Below are 16,501 nucleotides of genomic sequence, written 5' to 3' on the forward strand. Positions count from 1 at the left end.
TGAATGGGGCAGGGGCCCTGGTGACAACGGATACAGAGAAGGCAGAATTACTGAATGCCTTCTATTGCTCCAGACTTCACTGCTAAGGGCAGCCCTCAGGAATCCCGTAGACTAGACGTGAGGGAGAAAGTCTGGAGAAGGGAAGACTTTCCTTTGGCTGAGGAGGATAGGATTAGAGACCTTCTGGGCAAGCTTGACATCCACAAATGCATGGGCCCTGATGGGACGCACCCACGGGTACTGAGGGAGCTGGTGGATGTTGTTGCCAGGCCACTCCCCATCACCTTTGAAAGGTCCTGGAGAACTGGAGAGGTGCCTGAGGACTGGAAAAAAGTCAGTGTCACTCCAGTCTTCAAGAAGGGCAAGAAGGAGGACCCAGGCAACTATAGGCTGTTCAGCCTCACCTCCATCCCTGGAAAGGTGATGGAACAGCTCCTTCTGGATGTCATCTCCAGACATATGGAGGAATAGAAGTTGTTCAGGAGTAGCCAGCATGGATTCACCAAGGGGAAATTCTGCTTAGCCAATCTGATAGCCTTCTCTGACGGCATGACTGGCTGGGTAGATGAGGGGAGAGCAGCGGACATTGTGTACCTTGACTTCAGCAAGGCTTTTGACACTGTCTCCCCTAACATCCTCCTGGAAAAGCTCAGGAAGTGTGGGTTAGATGAGTGGACAGTGAGGTGTACCGAGAACTAGCTGAAAGGCAGAGCTCAGAGGGTTGTCATCAGTGGCGTGGAGTCTAGTTGGAGGCCTGTGGCTAGTGGAGTCCCCCAGGGCTCAGGACTGGGTCCCATCCTGTTCAACTTTTTCATCAATGACCTGGATGAAGGGACTCCTCAGTAAGTGTCACCTCAGCATCTGATCTGCTGATGATACCAAGCTGGGAGGAGTGGCTGACACACCTGAGGGCTGTGCTGCCACTCAGAGAGCCCTGGACAGGCGGGAGAGCTGGGCAGAGAGGAACCTCCTGAGGTTCAACAAGGGCAAGTGCAGGGTCCTGCACCTACGCAGAAATAACCCCACGCACCAGCACAAGTTGGGGGCTGACCTTCTGGAGAGCAGCTCTGCAGAGAAGGACCTGGGAGTGCTGGTGGATGACAAGTGGACCATGAGCCAGCAATGTGCCCTTGTGGCCAGGAAGGCCAATGGTGTCCTGGGGTGCATCAGGAAGAGTGTTGCCAGCAGGTGGAGGGAGGTGATCCTGCCCCTCTACTCAGCCCTGGGGAGGCCTCATCTCGAGTACTGTGTCCAGTTCTGGGCTCCCCAGCACGAAAGAGACATGGAGCTACTGGTGGGAGTCCAGCGTAGGGCTACAAAGATGGTCAGAGGGCTGGAGCACCTGCCCTCTGAGGAACGGCTGCGAGAGCTGGGCCTGTTTAGCCTGGGGAAGAGAAGACTGAGGGGGGGGGATCTTATCAATGTGGATAAGTCCCTGAAGGGAGGGTGTCAAGGGGACGGGGACAAGCTCTTTTCAGTTGACCCATGGGACAGGACAAGAGGCAATGGGCAGAAATTGAAGCACAGGAAGTTCTGCCTGAACGTGAGGGGGAATTTCTTCGCTGTGAGAGTGACGGAGCAGTGGAAGCAGCTGCCCAGAGAGGTTGTGGAGTCTCCTTCTCTGGAGATCTTCAAGGCCCACCTGGATGCAACCCTGTCTGCCATGCTCTAGGTGACCCTGCTTGAGCAGGGGTGGGGTTGGAGTAGATGATCTCCAGAGGCCCCTTCCAACCTTACTGATTCTATGATTCTATGATTGTTTAGAGTTTCATTTATGCATATTTAAGGCTAACAAAAGAGAAAAAGGTGGAATTGTCCCAAGAAAATGTAAAACAAGCATAGTTATTCTGTGAACATGTATCATCATAGCCTAAGCGAAGGAGTCTGGGACGAGAAATGAAATTATTCAGTAAAGCTTTTATTTAAAACTATCAACCTTTCATCTACGAAACAAATGTGTCCTGTGCATTACTTCTCCGTCTATACAAATTTTTAACTTTTGTTCTTCAGCAGAGGACAGTGGGAAGATTAAGCAAAGGTTGCTACCAACATGCAGTTTGAAGATTCAGAGCCCAGGAACTAATTATCGTTGAAGCAAATTTAAGAAAAAAAAAAAAAGAAAGAAAAAAAGCTATTGGCAAGTAATAACAGAATAACACACTGCATTACCTGAAGAATTTCATAATGGACTAGGGAAACACTATGATACAGGTATTCAATAGAATCAACAGGACCTTCCAACCCCTAACCAAGGCAAGGAGTGTCATATGCAGAAAAAAAAATACAAAGAAACATTTAACTCTTTGAGTACCTTCTATCAAAACATTTATTATTTAAAGGAGAGGTTCATACCATGCTTTGACTTGTTTTCTGTGCCGAATAAATAGGTACCTGCAATCATAACTACCAAGAGATTATCCTAAAAGAGTCATTCTAATACTATCTAAATTTTTTTATATTGAAGTTCTAGAAAGAAGACATTTGGATAACGTAAGTAGAACCTGCCTTGACGAAGTCCTAGCAATAATACGTAGAAGGCCGCCAAGTGTCATGTAATAGCACTACAGAACTGCAAACAAGCCACTAACACGCCACCTAACCCTCTTGGCACTGGTAAAAATTTTCACTCGAAACCGATGTTCAGTACTAAGTTTCATCACAAGTCAAGTCATTATATCTAAATGTAACAGATACTTGGGGGAAAAAAAAGAGAATTTCTTGAGACCTGACTTTGGCCCACCCTACCACAAGCTGGGTAAAAATACAAGCATCTTCAGGGAAAGCTGCAATACCACCTTATTCACCATCTGCTTTGGTATGCAAGTTACTTGTGTCACGCTACTAGGCATATTTTTTCATTTGTCCCACCTGTCAGGTCCATCACAGAAAAGTAGCATTGCTTTGAAACCTATCAGATTACTATCAGAACATACACATTTGAGAGGTGGACATACCTCAGAACCATAGCAAGTCCAACATTTCATCATGAAGTATTCCTCTTTCCTAGTTATGAAGATATGTTTTGGGTTTAGTCATGTCTTTCTGAGAAGCTCAAAGAAAAACATGAATGGAGAGTTGCCGTATTTCTCATATTTTCAAGTTTGTTTATTTTATTGAGGTAGACGGAAAAGGAAGAAATTTAAGGTCCAAAAACCACGACGAAAATCCTTTAGTATAGTCTTCCTGAAGGATGGTTTCATAAAACATTCTAAAACCTCATCTTGTAAACAATGAATTTCCTAAAATTAAAGTGAAATTATATTTAATATTGTTTATGCAGCACGTGATCACATGAACAGTAAGCTATATACTATTAAAAGGCATACCATAATACAGATAAGGTGTCTTCTGACTTTTCAAATTCCTCTCTTTAGGTGTTTAGATATACGATATAATTTTCTTACAACTGCCATAGTACAAATTTAAAAATAAATATATTTTATTTTCAATATAAGAAAGTTACAAGATTGGACCCCAGGGAGAGATTAACAGAATATTGACCAGATCTCTTAACTATTAAGGGTTTTATTTTTCACATCCACTTAAGAAATAAGAGAAAGTTATAACTAAAATAGTCTTGTTCACTTATGGCTTAGCTGCCAAGCAAGGGTTCAATATAGTTTACCAAAAACGTGAACACTGCAGACACATAGGAAGCAATAGCTTGATGTTACACCATACAAGCACTAGAAGCAGGGAGAGGGGGATTTTTGTTTTTCCCTGTGAATCTGGAAAGTCTCCAAATTCTTGGCCAAGATCTTCCTAATTACTTCACGGATAAGCCTTCTTGTGTCCCACCACCACACTCAGTGATCAAAACTACTCTGAGTCCAAATTATGAAGCTTGAAGTAATTATAGGCCAGGCATTTCAAATTTAAATATATTGCTACTCACTCAAAGGATGAGCAAGATCTGGGCAGTTTGTACCATGTCCCAAACAGGTAGCTACCTACTGATTTTTCTAGCACTTCATCCATTAGTTAGTTACCTACACAAATTTCTTTTTGAGATTAGCTAGTTAAACACAGCAGATCAGAGGAATATTGTGCTTAAATTGGAGAGATGTTTACTCAAACCTGTAAGAACCATATCCTCAAAGAATTGGAAAGATAATTAGTAAGATAAGTAAACAATAAATAAGCAAATTGGTAACAACCTGAACTATCAAAGACCCTTCTACCAGTTAGTCTCCATGCTTTCACTGAGTGCAACTTTTTCAAAGGGGCTATCCTGAGGAGAAACTAATGTGCTGCCTGTTTTCTCATTCATCATATGCAGCACCTTCAGCACAAAAAAGGTTTTTCCCTCACATTGTTACTGTACTTTCAGACCTTCTTGTGTATGTTTTCTCCTATCAATGGAATGTCACAAGAAAAATGCTTTTAATCTCAAACTCAATCTGAAGTACCACTAACCAGCCAACACTTTAGACTACCAATGAGGTTCTTCAGATATAAAGTCTTGAAATCTGATACACACTGCACACTGGAAAGAGCATCTTCGTTTCTTAAAGGCTAAACTTCTTCCAGAGCAATAACTCCAGCTCCATACATTCTTTACAACATTGAAAGAAAGCATACACTCTGGTTCAAGGAGAATTATACAAACACTGACTGACCAGAGATGTACTCCTGAATGGAATATACAGTGGTCGAGTTCTGCTTCTCTTTCTCTTGACAAGCCACCAACGTAAGACCCTCTCCTCCAGCCAGTTACTGATTTCTCACAGTTAAGTCTTTAAGCTTCCTACACATCATTCAAACTTGACTGAAATGGGTCAGCAAATTAAAAAAAAGGAAAAATTACTAGAACACACAAGTACAAATCAAACATCATTTCTGCTCCTTGTTTATAATCTGAATAAATAAATAAATAATCTGAAATGAGGTTACCAAATATGAGTCTCTTCACCGATTCTCCTAAACAGGAACAGTGCAGAAGAGTTCTGAGAAGAATGTTTTCCTGCTGCAATTTGCTGACTAACAGTAAAACATGAGGCCACTCAAATCCTTGCATATTGTAGAGCACAGATAAAAATACATTAACTGGTTTAAACATGCAACTTTAAGTGTACGTTAAAGAAAAAAGCTCAGCTTCACCAAAGATAAGGGAATCACAAAATACCATTAAAATGACCCCCTCTACAGCTACAAAAAGACCTCTTAATTAAGAGCACTTAATTTGATATAACAGCAGATTTCTTATATATGAATCTTTTCGCAGAAACACTGCAGGAAGTATATTTTTGCACTGTTTTCCCAAATGCATCACAAATACTTTGACACTGACTGACATAAGGAGGTTTCTAAAACTAGAAACAGAAAAATGTACCACTAACTTTTCACTAATTACTCCTGTAGCTTTGCAAGGACATGCACAGCTACCTTTCAAAAGGCTACAGATACGAGAATTTAAAGGACTTCCCAAAACTGAAAAGGAAGCCTGAACAAAAGCTGAGGAAGCCTACATGTATCGTCAAAAGTTATTCCAATTTCCTGTATAAAAGTAGTTTTTATTGTCCCATTTCACAATTGAGTATCCTTTTTATCCATCCTTATAAGGGATTTAATATCTACAAATTAAAAAATCGCTTACCGGAAAATCCTATGATTAGGTAAAAGCTTTTCAGATGACATTACAGAAGTGCACGTTTACACCAGAAGATAGAGTTAATGTTGATTTAGATAAAAGCTAATAGAGACTTGGTAGCAAAGGCTTCAGCACAAACTAAAAAAATAATTTACCAGAAACTAGTTAAGTACTTCATTTGGCAGTCCTCAATTAATGTAACAGAGCTACGTTTTTGCTATTGCTACCCATGCTAGCTATATCAAAGTAAGATTTGGCAAGTCTTCCTGTGCTATGATCATGTTTTCATTTTGCTCTATCCTACCTAGGATCTAATCTAATCCTACCCAAGGGACAGAAGAGCACTAAGTGAGAATGTGCAGTGATGGGAACATTCAGGTTCTCGATCTAACAACTGAATACAACTTCCATACCATTTCAAGTGAAGCTAAGAGATAATGTGTATGAAAAATATGAATCTTACTAGATTTTTTTTTACTTCAAATTAGCATTCATGTATTTGAAAAAGTGTCTTTAGTTGCCTTAATAGTCTAGTGATGCATTCATCCATTCCATTTGTATTTTTTTCCACTTACCTACATACAGACTTATCTACATACAGAAAAGACAAAGATCATAGGATTTCAAACCTCCATTCCTTCCAGCATAACTCCCAATTTCGTTAAGCAGCAGGTTTTCCAAGGTTAAGTAACCAGGAAGTAGTCACATAAATACATAAACAAGCATTACAGACGGAAAAACAAAGGATCTCAAATCTTTTTCTGCACATGCTAAGACTGTGTTGACTTACCTAGTACAAATAAATGTACGTTTCCTAACATCCCTAACACAGACCCAAAATAAATATCTTCTATCATAAAAAACAAACAAACAAAAAAAACAGTTTTGTTGTAAGTTTGACACCAATACGTTGATCTACTTCTAATGAAAATTCTTAGGTTATTCAACCATAAACAATCACCTTCCTATTAACTACATAAATGAAAACTATTCCCAAAATACATCAGTTACATGTACTTGACCAAGAAATGCAGTAGCTGTTCTTCAAAGAATTCTGCCAAAATGAAAACAAGTAGCTAGAAGTTCACAGCTTAGAGACCTGAACATTTGGCTATGACTAAATTTGTGTTTATTCTTTTGAGTAATACCAGGGTGTGGTCTTTAAATATTTAGTTTTTTGCTTTAATTTACAAAATCCAAGCACAAAAATTTTTTCTTTTAAAGTCTCAATTACTTCATAATTGCATCAACTTTTTATTTACTATTTAACTTCTATGAGGAAGATACTTAGTCTACATACAGTACACTCGGTCTCCCTATGTTATGAATATGCACCTGTCCATATACATCCTGTCTTTTAAGACCTGGGCAAGTAAAGTTTAAATAGCACCCAAAAACACAAACATCAAAAAAAAAGTAGTTTAGGGGATTCTGTTAAATGATTTGCGCTGTCACATCAATTTTAAAATGTCTGCACAAAGAATATACTCAATATTTACAGAGACTGGGAAGAAGAGGAGAAATCACCCGATGACACAAGTACTCCTGCAATATCCATCTTCTAATAACAGCCCTATAGAAAAAAATTCAATAGACTATCAAGTACACTACTCTAAACCACATTTTAAAACAAGTATTTCTGGGAGACAAAAGCTAAAGCGATATAAACATAGTAGAGCAATCCTGCAGGAGTTTTGATGTTGGGATTTTACGGGTTAAGTTCCACAAAACATTAACTTGAGATTGCCTTCTATTAAACCTGACTTAAAACAAGTTTGCATATTGTATTTATTAGTAGGTAAAGAGTATTTCCAAGTGAAACATGACTTCAGAGATGAGACTTCTGTTAAATTTCCTGGAATAGCATGAAAGATATAACACATTCTAATGGGTCCTTCCAGTGAGGACTTAATATTAGAGAAATAGCCTAAATATTAATTGTGCAGAGAAGTTGTCCCCTTTTACCATAATAATTTTTTTTTTTTTAATTTAAGAGCCAATAATCCTGACAGCCTGAGTCGCACCACATCTGGAAGAGTACGCAGCTATTCAACGCAGACCGAAAGGTGAACGGTTAGCTAGGAGACAGGGCAGGGCGAGCTACCTACCGCTTTAAGGTTTGTGTCGACAACACTACACAGCTACTAGCAGTTTTTCCTTCAGGAGGAGACCGAGGGGTGGGAGCAGTTTCCTTCTGGTTTTCCCCTGCTCCTTGTTCCTCAGCCTGCCCCACCTCGAGTCTGACCTCTTTGTTAGTGTGGTGGATAAAAGGTGGGAGATTTGAAAGCTATGAAAGGTTCTGAATAGAAATGGGGGGGAGGTTGTACTTTATACACGCTTAAAGCGCGCAGTCACTCTGCAAATAAGTAAATAAGTAAATAAACAACCCCCCCCCCCAAACCCAGCCGCTCGGCTTGCGCACACGCGCTAGGCAGGGTCTGGAGGCGAAGCCCCCCTCACGTCGCGGGGACGCCGCCACAGCGCCGCGAGCTGCGCAACCGCCGCCAAGCGCTGCGGCGCTGCCGTGAGCGCGGGTCTGGCCCGGGCCTCCCCCTGCCCGGCGGCCCTGGAGCGGCCGAGCTCCCCCCCCCCCATCCCTTCCTCCTCCTCCTGCCGCCGCCGCGACTCACCCAGGAGCGCCCTGAGGTGCTTGAGGCGGGTCAGCACGTCCTTCTTGGGGTCCAGCGCTTTCTGCGTGGACTTCTTGACATCCGCGTGGCTCTTTCTGGAGAACATCCCGCGGCGGCGGGGGGAGGCAGGGACCGAGGGGGCGGCGGGGGAAGGCGGGAGGAGGCGCCAGGTCGGAGCGATCCCTTGTGCCCAGCAGCAGCGGCGGCTGCAGGGACCCTTAAGTCCTGCTGTGCGCGCAGGGCGGCGGGGCAGCAGGAGGCGACTCGCCGGCTCCCCCGCGCCCCGGCCGCGGGAAGAGGAGCTCCTCGGCCGCGCCCGCCGCCCGAGCGCGGAGGAAGGAAGGGGGCAGAGAGCGTCCGCGCCCTGTGCCGGCTGCGAGCGGCAGATACGTGCGGCGCGGGCAGGCGAGCGGAGAGCCCGGGCCCGGCGCCCGCGGGGAAGGGCCGCGTGGGGCGGGGCCGGGCCGAGCAGGACGCCCCCGCTCTCCTCCCGCCCGCGGCTCCTCGCTGCCGCCACAGGGCGAGTAGGCGTGTAAACACGGAACCGACCAGCCCCGCCGCCCGGGTGGTTTAACCGCCCGCCGCTCGCGCCGCCACACGGCGCAGCCGCTGCCGCCGCCAGCCCCGCCCGCGCGCCCCCGCTGCCCGCGCTCCGCCTCGGCCGCCGCTCGGAAAAACTACAGCTCCCAGTGTACAGCGCGCGGGCGCCCGGCGCAGCGCCGTGCGGCGCGGAGTGCGCTGGGACTTGTAGGCGCCTGGGGGGAAGGGCGGCGTCGGAGCGCGGGGCAGTGGCACCCCGAAGGGGCGTCGTGGAGATCGCTCTCGTGTCTCTTACACGGCGCCCACCCACATCAGTCTGCTCCTGGGAGCCAGAGAAGTCTATGCCCCACGGGCAGAGTGGCGTGGAGACGGTCTGCTCCGTGGCAGGGACAGCCCCTTCCCAGCGGGGCCCCCCTCCATGGCGGGACTGCCCGCCACGTGACTGGCTTTTGGCTGCCATTTTAAGGCCCAGGGCCCTGTCCAGCTAGAGGGGTGAGATGCCTCTCTGACAGGTGTGGCTCGGCATTGGCTCCCCCTCGTTCCTCGCACAAAATTCCTCTGTACAGAGCGTCATGTTTTCTCGCAACAACACACTCACAGTACCCATGTATGCACCGTTTCTCCCTTTACAGGTTTATTAAGTGTCTCTGAAAATCCAGCTTTGCACCAGGGCTTTTGGATGGCAAGTAGCCACTGGCCAGATTTCAAGGTAAGCATAGCTGGCTTGTGGGGACAGTTAGGTTAAAAATGGAGGGAGTAAAACATACAAGTTTAGGTGTTTGCAGTACAATGCACCATTTGGAATTGGCATATGAGTTCCCTTGGTCTTATTTACTGGAAAAATGTTCATGTTTTGAATAACTGCTTGCACTGTAAATATGTAAACAATAAGCCATGCTTTTACTTCTATAATATGTAGTAAAGATAAAAGACTAAGGAGATCTGTAGTTACGCAGCAAAAGCAGGGTTTGCCCCAGAATGACAGCCACAAAGGGTTTCATTTGAAGGTCCCAGAATCCTTTCAGGAGAACTCCTGGGTGGAAAAGTCAATATAATAAATGCCAAGGCAGGATGAGGTCCTGTGAAAAAAAAAATTTCACAGAAAGATATTTTGCTTACATTTCTTAGTTAGACATTTATATTTTTAATTAATTCTTATATATTTATATAAATAGATTCTTTAATGGTGAATCGTTGAAAAAAAGTCACAAAAATCACTATTGTTAGCACTGGAAAATATTTTACTACCACATGTCATTTCCTCTGGGTCCACTCTGGGATCATTTCTACCATTAAGGTCTGAGGTCACCAAAGTGACTGATCCACAGTCATTTGAATGAGGAGTAAACGAGTCCTGCTAATAAGAGGACAAGTCCAGCTTCCTGGTTGCATGAGAGCCACGATTAACATAGCCATGCAGCAAATGAGATCAAGGAAGTGATCTGTATGCAAATTAGCCTGGCAAAATAAACAGATAAATAAGCAAGCAGCTTGGGTTTATGTTGGGTTAAACTGATCATGGAAGCATGGCATAGCATGTAACTGTTGATATGGCGACTGCAGCAGTAAAGCTGGTGTACGACGCTTATGCCCCCTGCAGCGTGTTTCTATCCCTTTGCCACTGTCCACAGTACATCAGTGATCTCCAGTGCAAGAAGGAGGCACAATGATGGAGGAGAGGAGGAATTTCCCAAGCTAGTGTCCTTAACAAAACCAGCACCTTTTGAAAGGTAGACAAGGACGTTGCACTCATTTAAATTCCCTCTATTTTCAAACTAGTTTTAGTTCAGTGGTAAGGAGGCTGAATACATTTTAGTTTAATTCAACCCCTCATCCATTTAAACTGAACTGAAATAAAGTTAGTTTACTATTATCCTGGGCACCACTGAGCTGGATGGAAAAGCTCTGAATGATTTCTTATTTGGAATACATCCTTTCACCACCATCAAGCCAGTCCGGAACAGTTTGATGACATTCAGATTCCTCTGGAAAACAGTAAGGCTTTGTTCCTTGCCAGGAAGAATTAGGAACCTGCCTTATTTCTTGCATTTTTCTTTTCCTTACTCTGAAACAGGTTGTCTTGTGGGCTGGCTCAGAATCAGAGACCTTAATCAGAGAACCATAGAAGTGATAAGGTTGGAAGGGACCTCTGGAAATCATCTAGTCCAACCCTCAAACGAGTGGCCCATATGGGGATCGAACCTGCAAGCTTGGCATTATTAGCACCACGCTCTAACCGACTGAGCTAAACCTAACCCCCAACTGTATTCAGATATTTTCAAAATCTGAGTGATTTATTCCAAATAAGATCAATAATCAAATGCCACTGTATCTTAATTGAAAAAATTTTCAGTGTAGGTTTATTGCATTAATTTATTAAAAATTTTTTTTTTCAGTTAATCCAATATAACTTTCTTTCAAAATCATGGCTTCCTAGCCACTGCCTCATTGATTTCAGGGAAGATAGGAAAGTAGTTGTAGATCATATTCATGAGCGCAGCTGCTTACAGTGTATTTCTTCTGGGTCACACACTATGAATGTCACCATGGCATGGCACTGCCTTTCCCCTCTTTGTAGCACCGCTGATTTCTTGCTCTGAAAGAGCAATGACAGGCCTTGACAATGAAAACTGAGAGCAAACCTCTTTTTGATTGACCAGCCTTTGTGAATTCTGATGTATCTGATCAGTTAGATTTATTCTCTGTTCTGAACTGTATTGAAATTTTTGTATTTCCAGGACAGAAAAAAAAAATGCTCTGTTTAACTTTGTAGTATAGCTTGTACTCTTAAGGTTCCTGGCGTCATATGAATAGGAATAGTACTGACATTCAGCTTTTTAAAAATAAAATCTAACCTTTTTTTGTTATACAGAGAAGTTTGAAAGCATGACCTCAGAATTACTATTATCTTCTAATGATCTATTATTTTAGTGCCTTTATTTAGTGCCAGGTGTAAACCTGCTTAAGGTTTACAATAGTTCATATTTCATATTCTTCTCATACCATTGTTAGACAATTTTGCATGCTGGGAAAAATTGTAAATCTTGCACAGTTGTCTAAAATTATTTGTCATGTGTTGCCGATTGAGTATCTGAAGCTTCCTGAGAAGAGTGAATTAGCTTGTTTCAGCTTTTCTCTTTCTCTGCCACAAATCAATACATGCAGTTGGCTAGGGAAGTACATGGCTAAAATCTTGGCTTACTCTTTTCTTTTAATTGAATTAGAAAAATAGCACCTTTCAGTTTGTCTCTTCTGGTAAGTTCTGATCTATTTTTGTTTTTCTGCTATGTTAAGAAAAAATCACTGTTGTGGAAGATGAAGCAGTTGTGATTATTTAGCCATTCAAATGTCTAATAATTTTCCTGATACGTGATTAAGGATTTTGGTGCTTAGCACCTAACTGTAGCTTTAGACTTTCACTTTTTAAACTTTGCCAGAATTTCTTCTCTTGAAAAGCTCCACAGAATATAGATTTCTTGACTTGAATTGCAGGGCTCTAGGAGGGCAGTGCTTTCTCTGCCTATTAGAACCTGGAAACAGTAGTCACATGAAACACTCAGTGATTCAGCATAATTTAACATTTGCATAATTAGAATGTTTTTAAAATTGTGTGCTTAAACACCGAATTACAGTTATTTGAGCTTAGTTCTTGGACAGCAGTGAATTGAAGAGATGAAAATGTGCCTCTGACACTGTATGTAGATGGTAGGACAGTTAATTCTCTGTTCTATGCTACTACAGACTTTGGTAAGGAAATTCATATTTGGAGATTCAAGAGCTGACACTAGTGAGTAAACATGTTTGTAATAACTTGCTGCAAACAGCTAGTGAAGGTTTGAAAACCACCTGTTTGTTTTCAGGAGTATTGAAAAGCCAAGAGAAGCGTTTGTGGACCAAATTCAACCTTGTTGCAATTCCAGTTAAAACAGTAATGTGCTTTAGCCTTAAACGAGGACTGAAATCTAATCATAGCATCGATAGTGACTCTTCTGAAATAGGAAATAAAAAGACAGCTAAGGGGGCATACCATAGACATAGTTCACTGATTTCCTGTGAACAGAGGTTTTGGCCCACTTGCCTGTGAGGATAAAAAACTTTAAAGCTGCCAGAAATTAAGACACTTCCACACAGGGTGCAATGCAAGTCTCTTCTCAGAAGCTTCATCTTTTAGTTTCCAGAGTAGATATCGCTTAGAATTGCATAATGTTATAAAAAGTTTTAAAATATGGCATTATTCTAAACATTTCAGACAAATTTTTCACCTATTTGCTTTTAATATATCTTTTTGTTAATTGAAACATCACAGTACAGGACCTCCCCAAACTTGCTGATAAACTTTAAATGTTCTGACTCACATTTTCTTCTGCATGTTGTGCTCTGCAATGCATGAGCAAGGATGTCTATAACGCATGATGCCTATAAACACATCATCACATGTTGGCTAATCTTCATGGTGTAAAATTCCTCTGTCTTTTGTTAAGAAAAAGCAGTCAGTAAAACAAAGAGATGAAAACCCATTTAACAATTTTTCTTCTGAGCTTTAGGCAACCAAATGAATTTATACATTTAGGAACTCAAAATTATATGCAACTTAGCTTTAACCTGCTAGAAATATTTTGATTAGTTAAAACAAAATATAACTTTTTAAATTATTCATTTTTAAAATGATCTAGCATAATAGAAAACAGAAATCTCTGTAAATTTGCAGCAATGATTTCAGCTTGTGTAAGGGAACTGCTTGCAAAGTGCTTAGACTTCTGTTTTCTAACAATATAATAGTTGCAATTTCCCAGAAGATCAGATGATGCATTTCCGAAAGTTGATGCTTAAGGTAGAATAATTTCCTGAAAAAGATTTGGTCATTCTTCTTTCAGGATCTGAAGTAAAAACTATTTAAAGCAGTCATCTAAGGAAGCAAAAAAAAGAGACAAAGCAGTAATCAGTTATCACAGAATTAAGATTGTAAATGTAGGATGGGCTAAGTAAGTTGAATTTATGAGCATAAATGCAACAGTGATGTGAGTGGATTAAATATGCACTTAGATAAATCACTGTCTTTTTTAGTTAATTATACCTTTTCAAATGTATGTGCATTTAGACAATAGACATGGTGGGCATGTTGCCTTACTGGCTCTAGCGATTAAGACCAGCATTATATCAATACTGGGGAAATTGCTGGATGTTTTGGCATAGACAAGACTCCATAAACAAATGAAAAAATAATGATCCTGAAAATAATGTCATGACTATGTCCACCATTAATGTTTAAATTTTTCCTCTGACCATTTTAACATATGTGACCTGGATGAAGGGACAGAGTGCCTCCTCAGCAAGTTTGCTGATGATAGCAAACTGGGAGCAGTGGCTGATAAACCAGAGGGCTGTGCTGCCATTCAGAGAGATCTGGACAGACTGGAGAGCTGGGTGGAAAGGAACCTCATGAGGTTCAACAAGCGCAAATATAGGTTCCTGCACCTAGGAAGGAATGACCCCATGCCCCAGGACAGGCTGGGGGCTGACCTGCTGGAAAGCAGCTCTGCAAAGAATGACCTGGGGGTCCTGGTGGACAACAAGTTGACCATGAGCCAGCAATGTGCCCTTGTGGCCAAGAAGGCCAATGGTATCCTGGGCTGCGTTAGGAAAAGCATTGCACGCAGGTCAAGGAAGGTGATCCTCCCCCTCTTCTCAACCTGATAAGGCTTCATCTGCAGTACTGTGTCCAGTTCTGGGCTCCTCAGTAGCTGCCCCTATAAGAAAAGGCTGAGAGAGCTAGAGTGTTCAGCTTGGAGAAGAGAAGCCTGAGAGGAGATCTTAACAATGTGTATAAATATATGAAGGCAGGATATAAAAAGGATGGAGCCAAACTCTTTTCAGTGGTGCCCAATGATAGGATGATGGGCACAAATGGGCACAAATGGAAATACCGGAAGCTCTGTTTGAACATCAGGAAAATCTTCTTTAGTGTGTGGGTTACTGAACATTGAAACGGGTTGCCCAGAGAGGTTGTGGCTGAGTATCTACATCCTTGTAGATATTCAAAAGATGTCTGGGCAGAGTCCTGGGCAACCTGCACTAGGTGATGCTGCTTGAGCAGGAGGGTTGGACTAGGTGATTCCTAGAGGTTCCTTCCAATCTCAACCATTTTGTGAGTCTAATGTGAAGAGGATCTGCACATAGAAGCTACAATAGTTCAGTTTTCCTTTCCATTGTATTACTGGGAGCAAAGACCTGTCAGGTACATAAAACGAGGGCTTTCTGTGAGAGGAAAGCCTGCCTAATAGTCACAGCCCATCTCAGCTGTATGTGTTCTCATTGTTTTAGCAAATTATTTGACATGGGTACAATTTTAGTCACAAGTTGCATGTAAGCAACACAGGTAAGGGACAGCAATAATAGAGTAGCTTAGATTATTAATATTTATTTATGCTAACAGATAGCATGCTATCCATAGATTATATTTCACTAGTCATCCATTTTGTTCCTTCCCTTTAGGACGGTAGTGTGGTGCTTTTGCATAGTAATGGATCATGCCAGCAGTGACTGCCAAGCACCCTTCAGGCTGCCTCCCACAGCAGGTGCCTAGCCACTTCTTTTTCCTGCAGCTGGTGTGTGAAACTGGTGCTCATATGTGTCTCCCTTTGATCTCTCAGCTTTAAAACATCTTAAGTAATGTGTTGGAGGAGGGAGTAGAAACAAAGTGCACTGTATTTGTCATGTTTTTTACGCTCACTTCAGGACTGCTGACTAAGCGTGTGGTGTTTGCTGAAGGGAGCAATGATATACAGATAGGAACTGTCACAGGACACATCTCTTACTAGTTTTGTGTTGAAGCAAGTTGCTTAAATACCGACTGTATGAAGGGGAGGATGCTGAGTAGTGCTACCCCAAGAGGGTTTTGCCTTGGAAAGGAAGAAGGCTTCCTGAAATTCCTGAACAATAAAAACTACAGATCCACCACTACATCCTTCTGAGGAGGGCAGTGTTTCCCACACCCCATGCATCTGCTTCCTTACACCTTTTCCTGATGTCAGATGTGCCCAAGGTCTGAGCAAAATCTGAAGGACAAAGGAAAAACTCTGCAAGATCTCAAGTCTAAATAACTCTACATGCCTGCCTTGGGACAGCTCTCACACTCAGGCAAAGGTCTGTTTATTGTAGCTGAGCTGGTAGTGTGGCTGTCTGTTAAAGCTGCCCCATACTTCAAATTACAAGACTATAACATTTGCTTACAACTTTGCCAAACTTCTGCTCCTTGGGCTCAGAGGCAAGTATCTTCCTCAGGATAACCTTTGATTATTGTTATTCAGTAATTTCAGATGATGAGGCCTTAGGAAAATGGATTCTTTGGCCTTTGAAGAAATTTAGAACTGCTCAAGTGTCAGCTGGTTTTGGGGCAGGAAAATGACACTTGTGAGGAAGTGTGCTCTGTGTGGATGGGGTGTGACTTTTGCCAAACACATAAAGCTTCTGAAACATGGTTATGTGATTAGTCTTAAAAAAAACAAACAAACAAAAAAAACTCAGTTAATGCATATTCACTAAGGACTGTCATATAAAAGGCTGACATAAAAACAAATAAAATCTCTAAAGCTTCTATTTTTATTTTGCCTTTTCAAGTCTCCTTTCCTCTCTGTATTTTCTGTGTTACCTTTTCTCCAGATTTCTCTCTCCTTCCAGTGTTTCACCCATGAAGGAGCTGAGTGCCTGTAAGAGCAGAAGAGGGGAACTTGGGCAGGGCCTG

The 16,501-nt window shown here is 42.3% G+C and overlaps 1 protein-coding gene across 2 annotated transcripts in view; it reads right to left on the reverse strand.

Moving 5' to 3' along the window:
* RALGAPA2 (Ral GTPase activating protein catalytic subunit alpha 2) overlaps positions 1 to 8,771 on the reverse strand; it is a 171,948-nt gene extending 163,177 nt beyond the window's left edge. For both annotated transcript variants that reach the window (XM_062571340.1, XM_062571339.1), the window contains exon 1: positions 8,221 to 8,771. In XM_062571340.1, coding sequence (XP_062427324.1) covers positions 8,221 to 8,326 — 106 coding nt within the window. In that variant the 5' untranslated portion in view covers positions 8,327 to 8,771. The remainder of the gene's footprint in view (positions 1 to 8,220) is intronic.
* Between the last annotated feature and the right edge of the window lie 7,730 nt (positions 8,772 to 16,501).

Source organism: Rhea pennata, chromosome 3 (genome assembly GCF_028389875.1).
Source record: "Rhea pennata isolate bPtePen1 chromosome 3, bPtePen1.pri, whole genome shotgun sequence".
Taxonomy (NCBI): domain Eukaryota; kingdom Metazoa; phylum Chordata; class Aves; order Rheiformes; family Rheidae; genus Rhea; species Rhea pennata.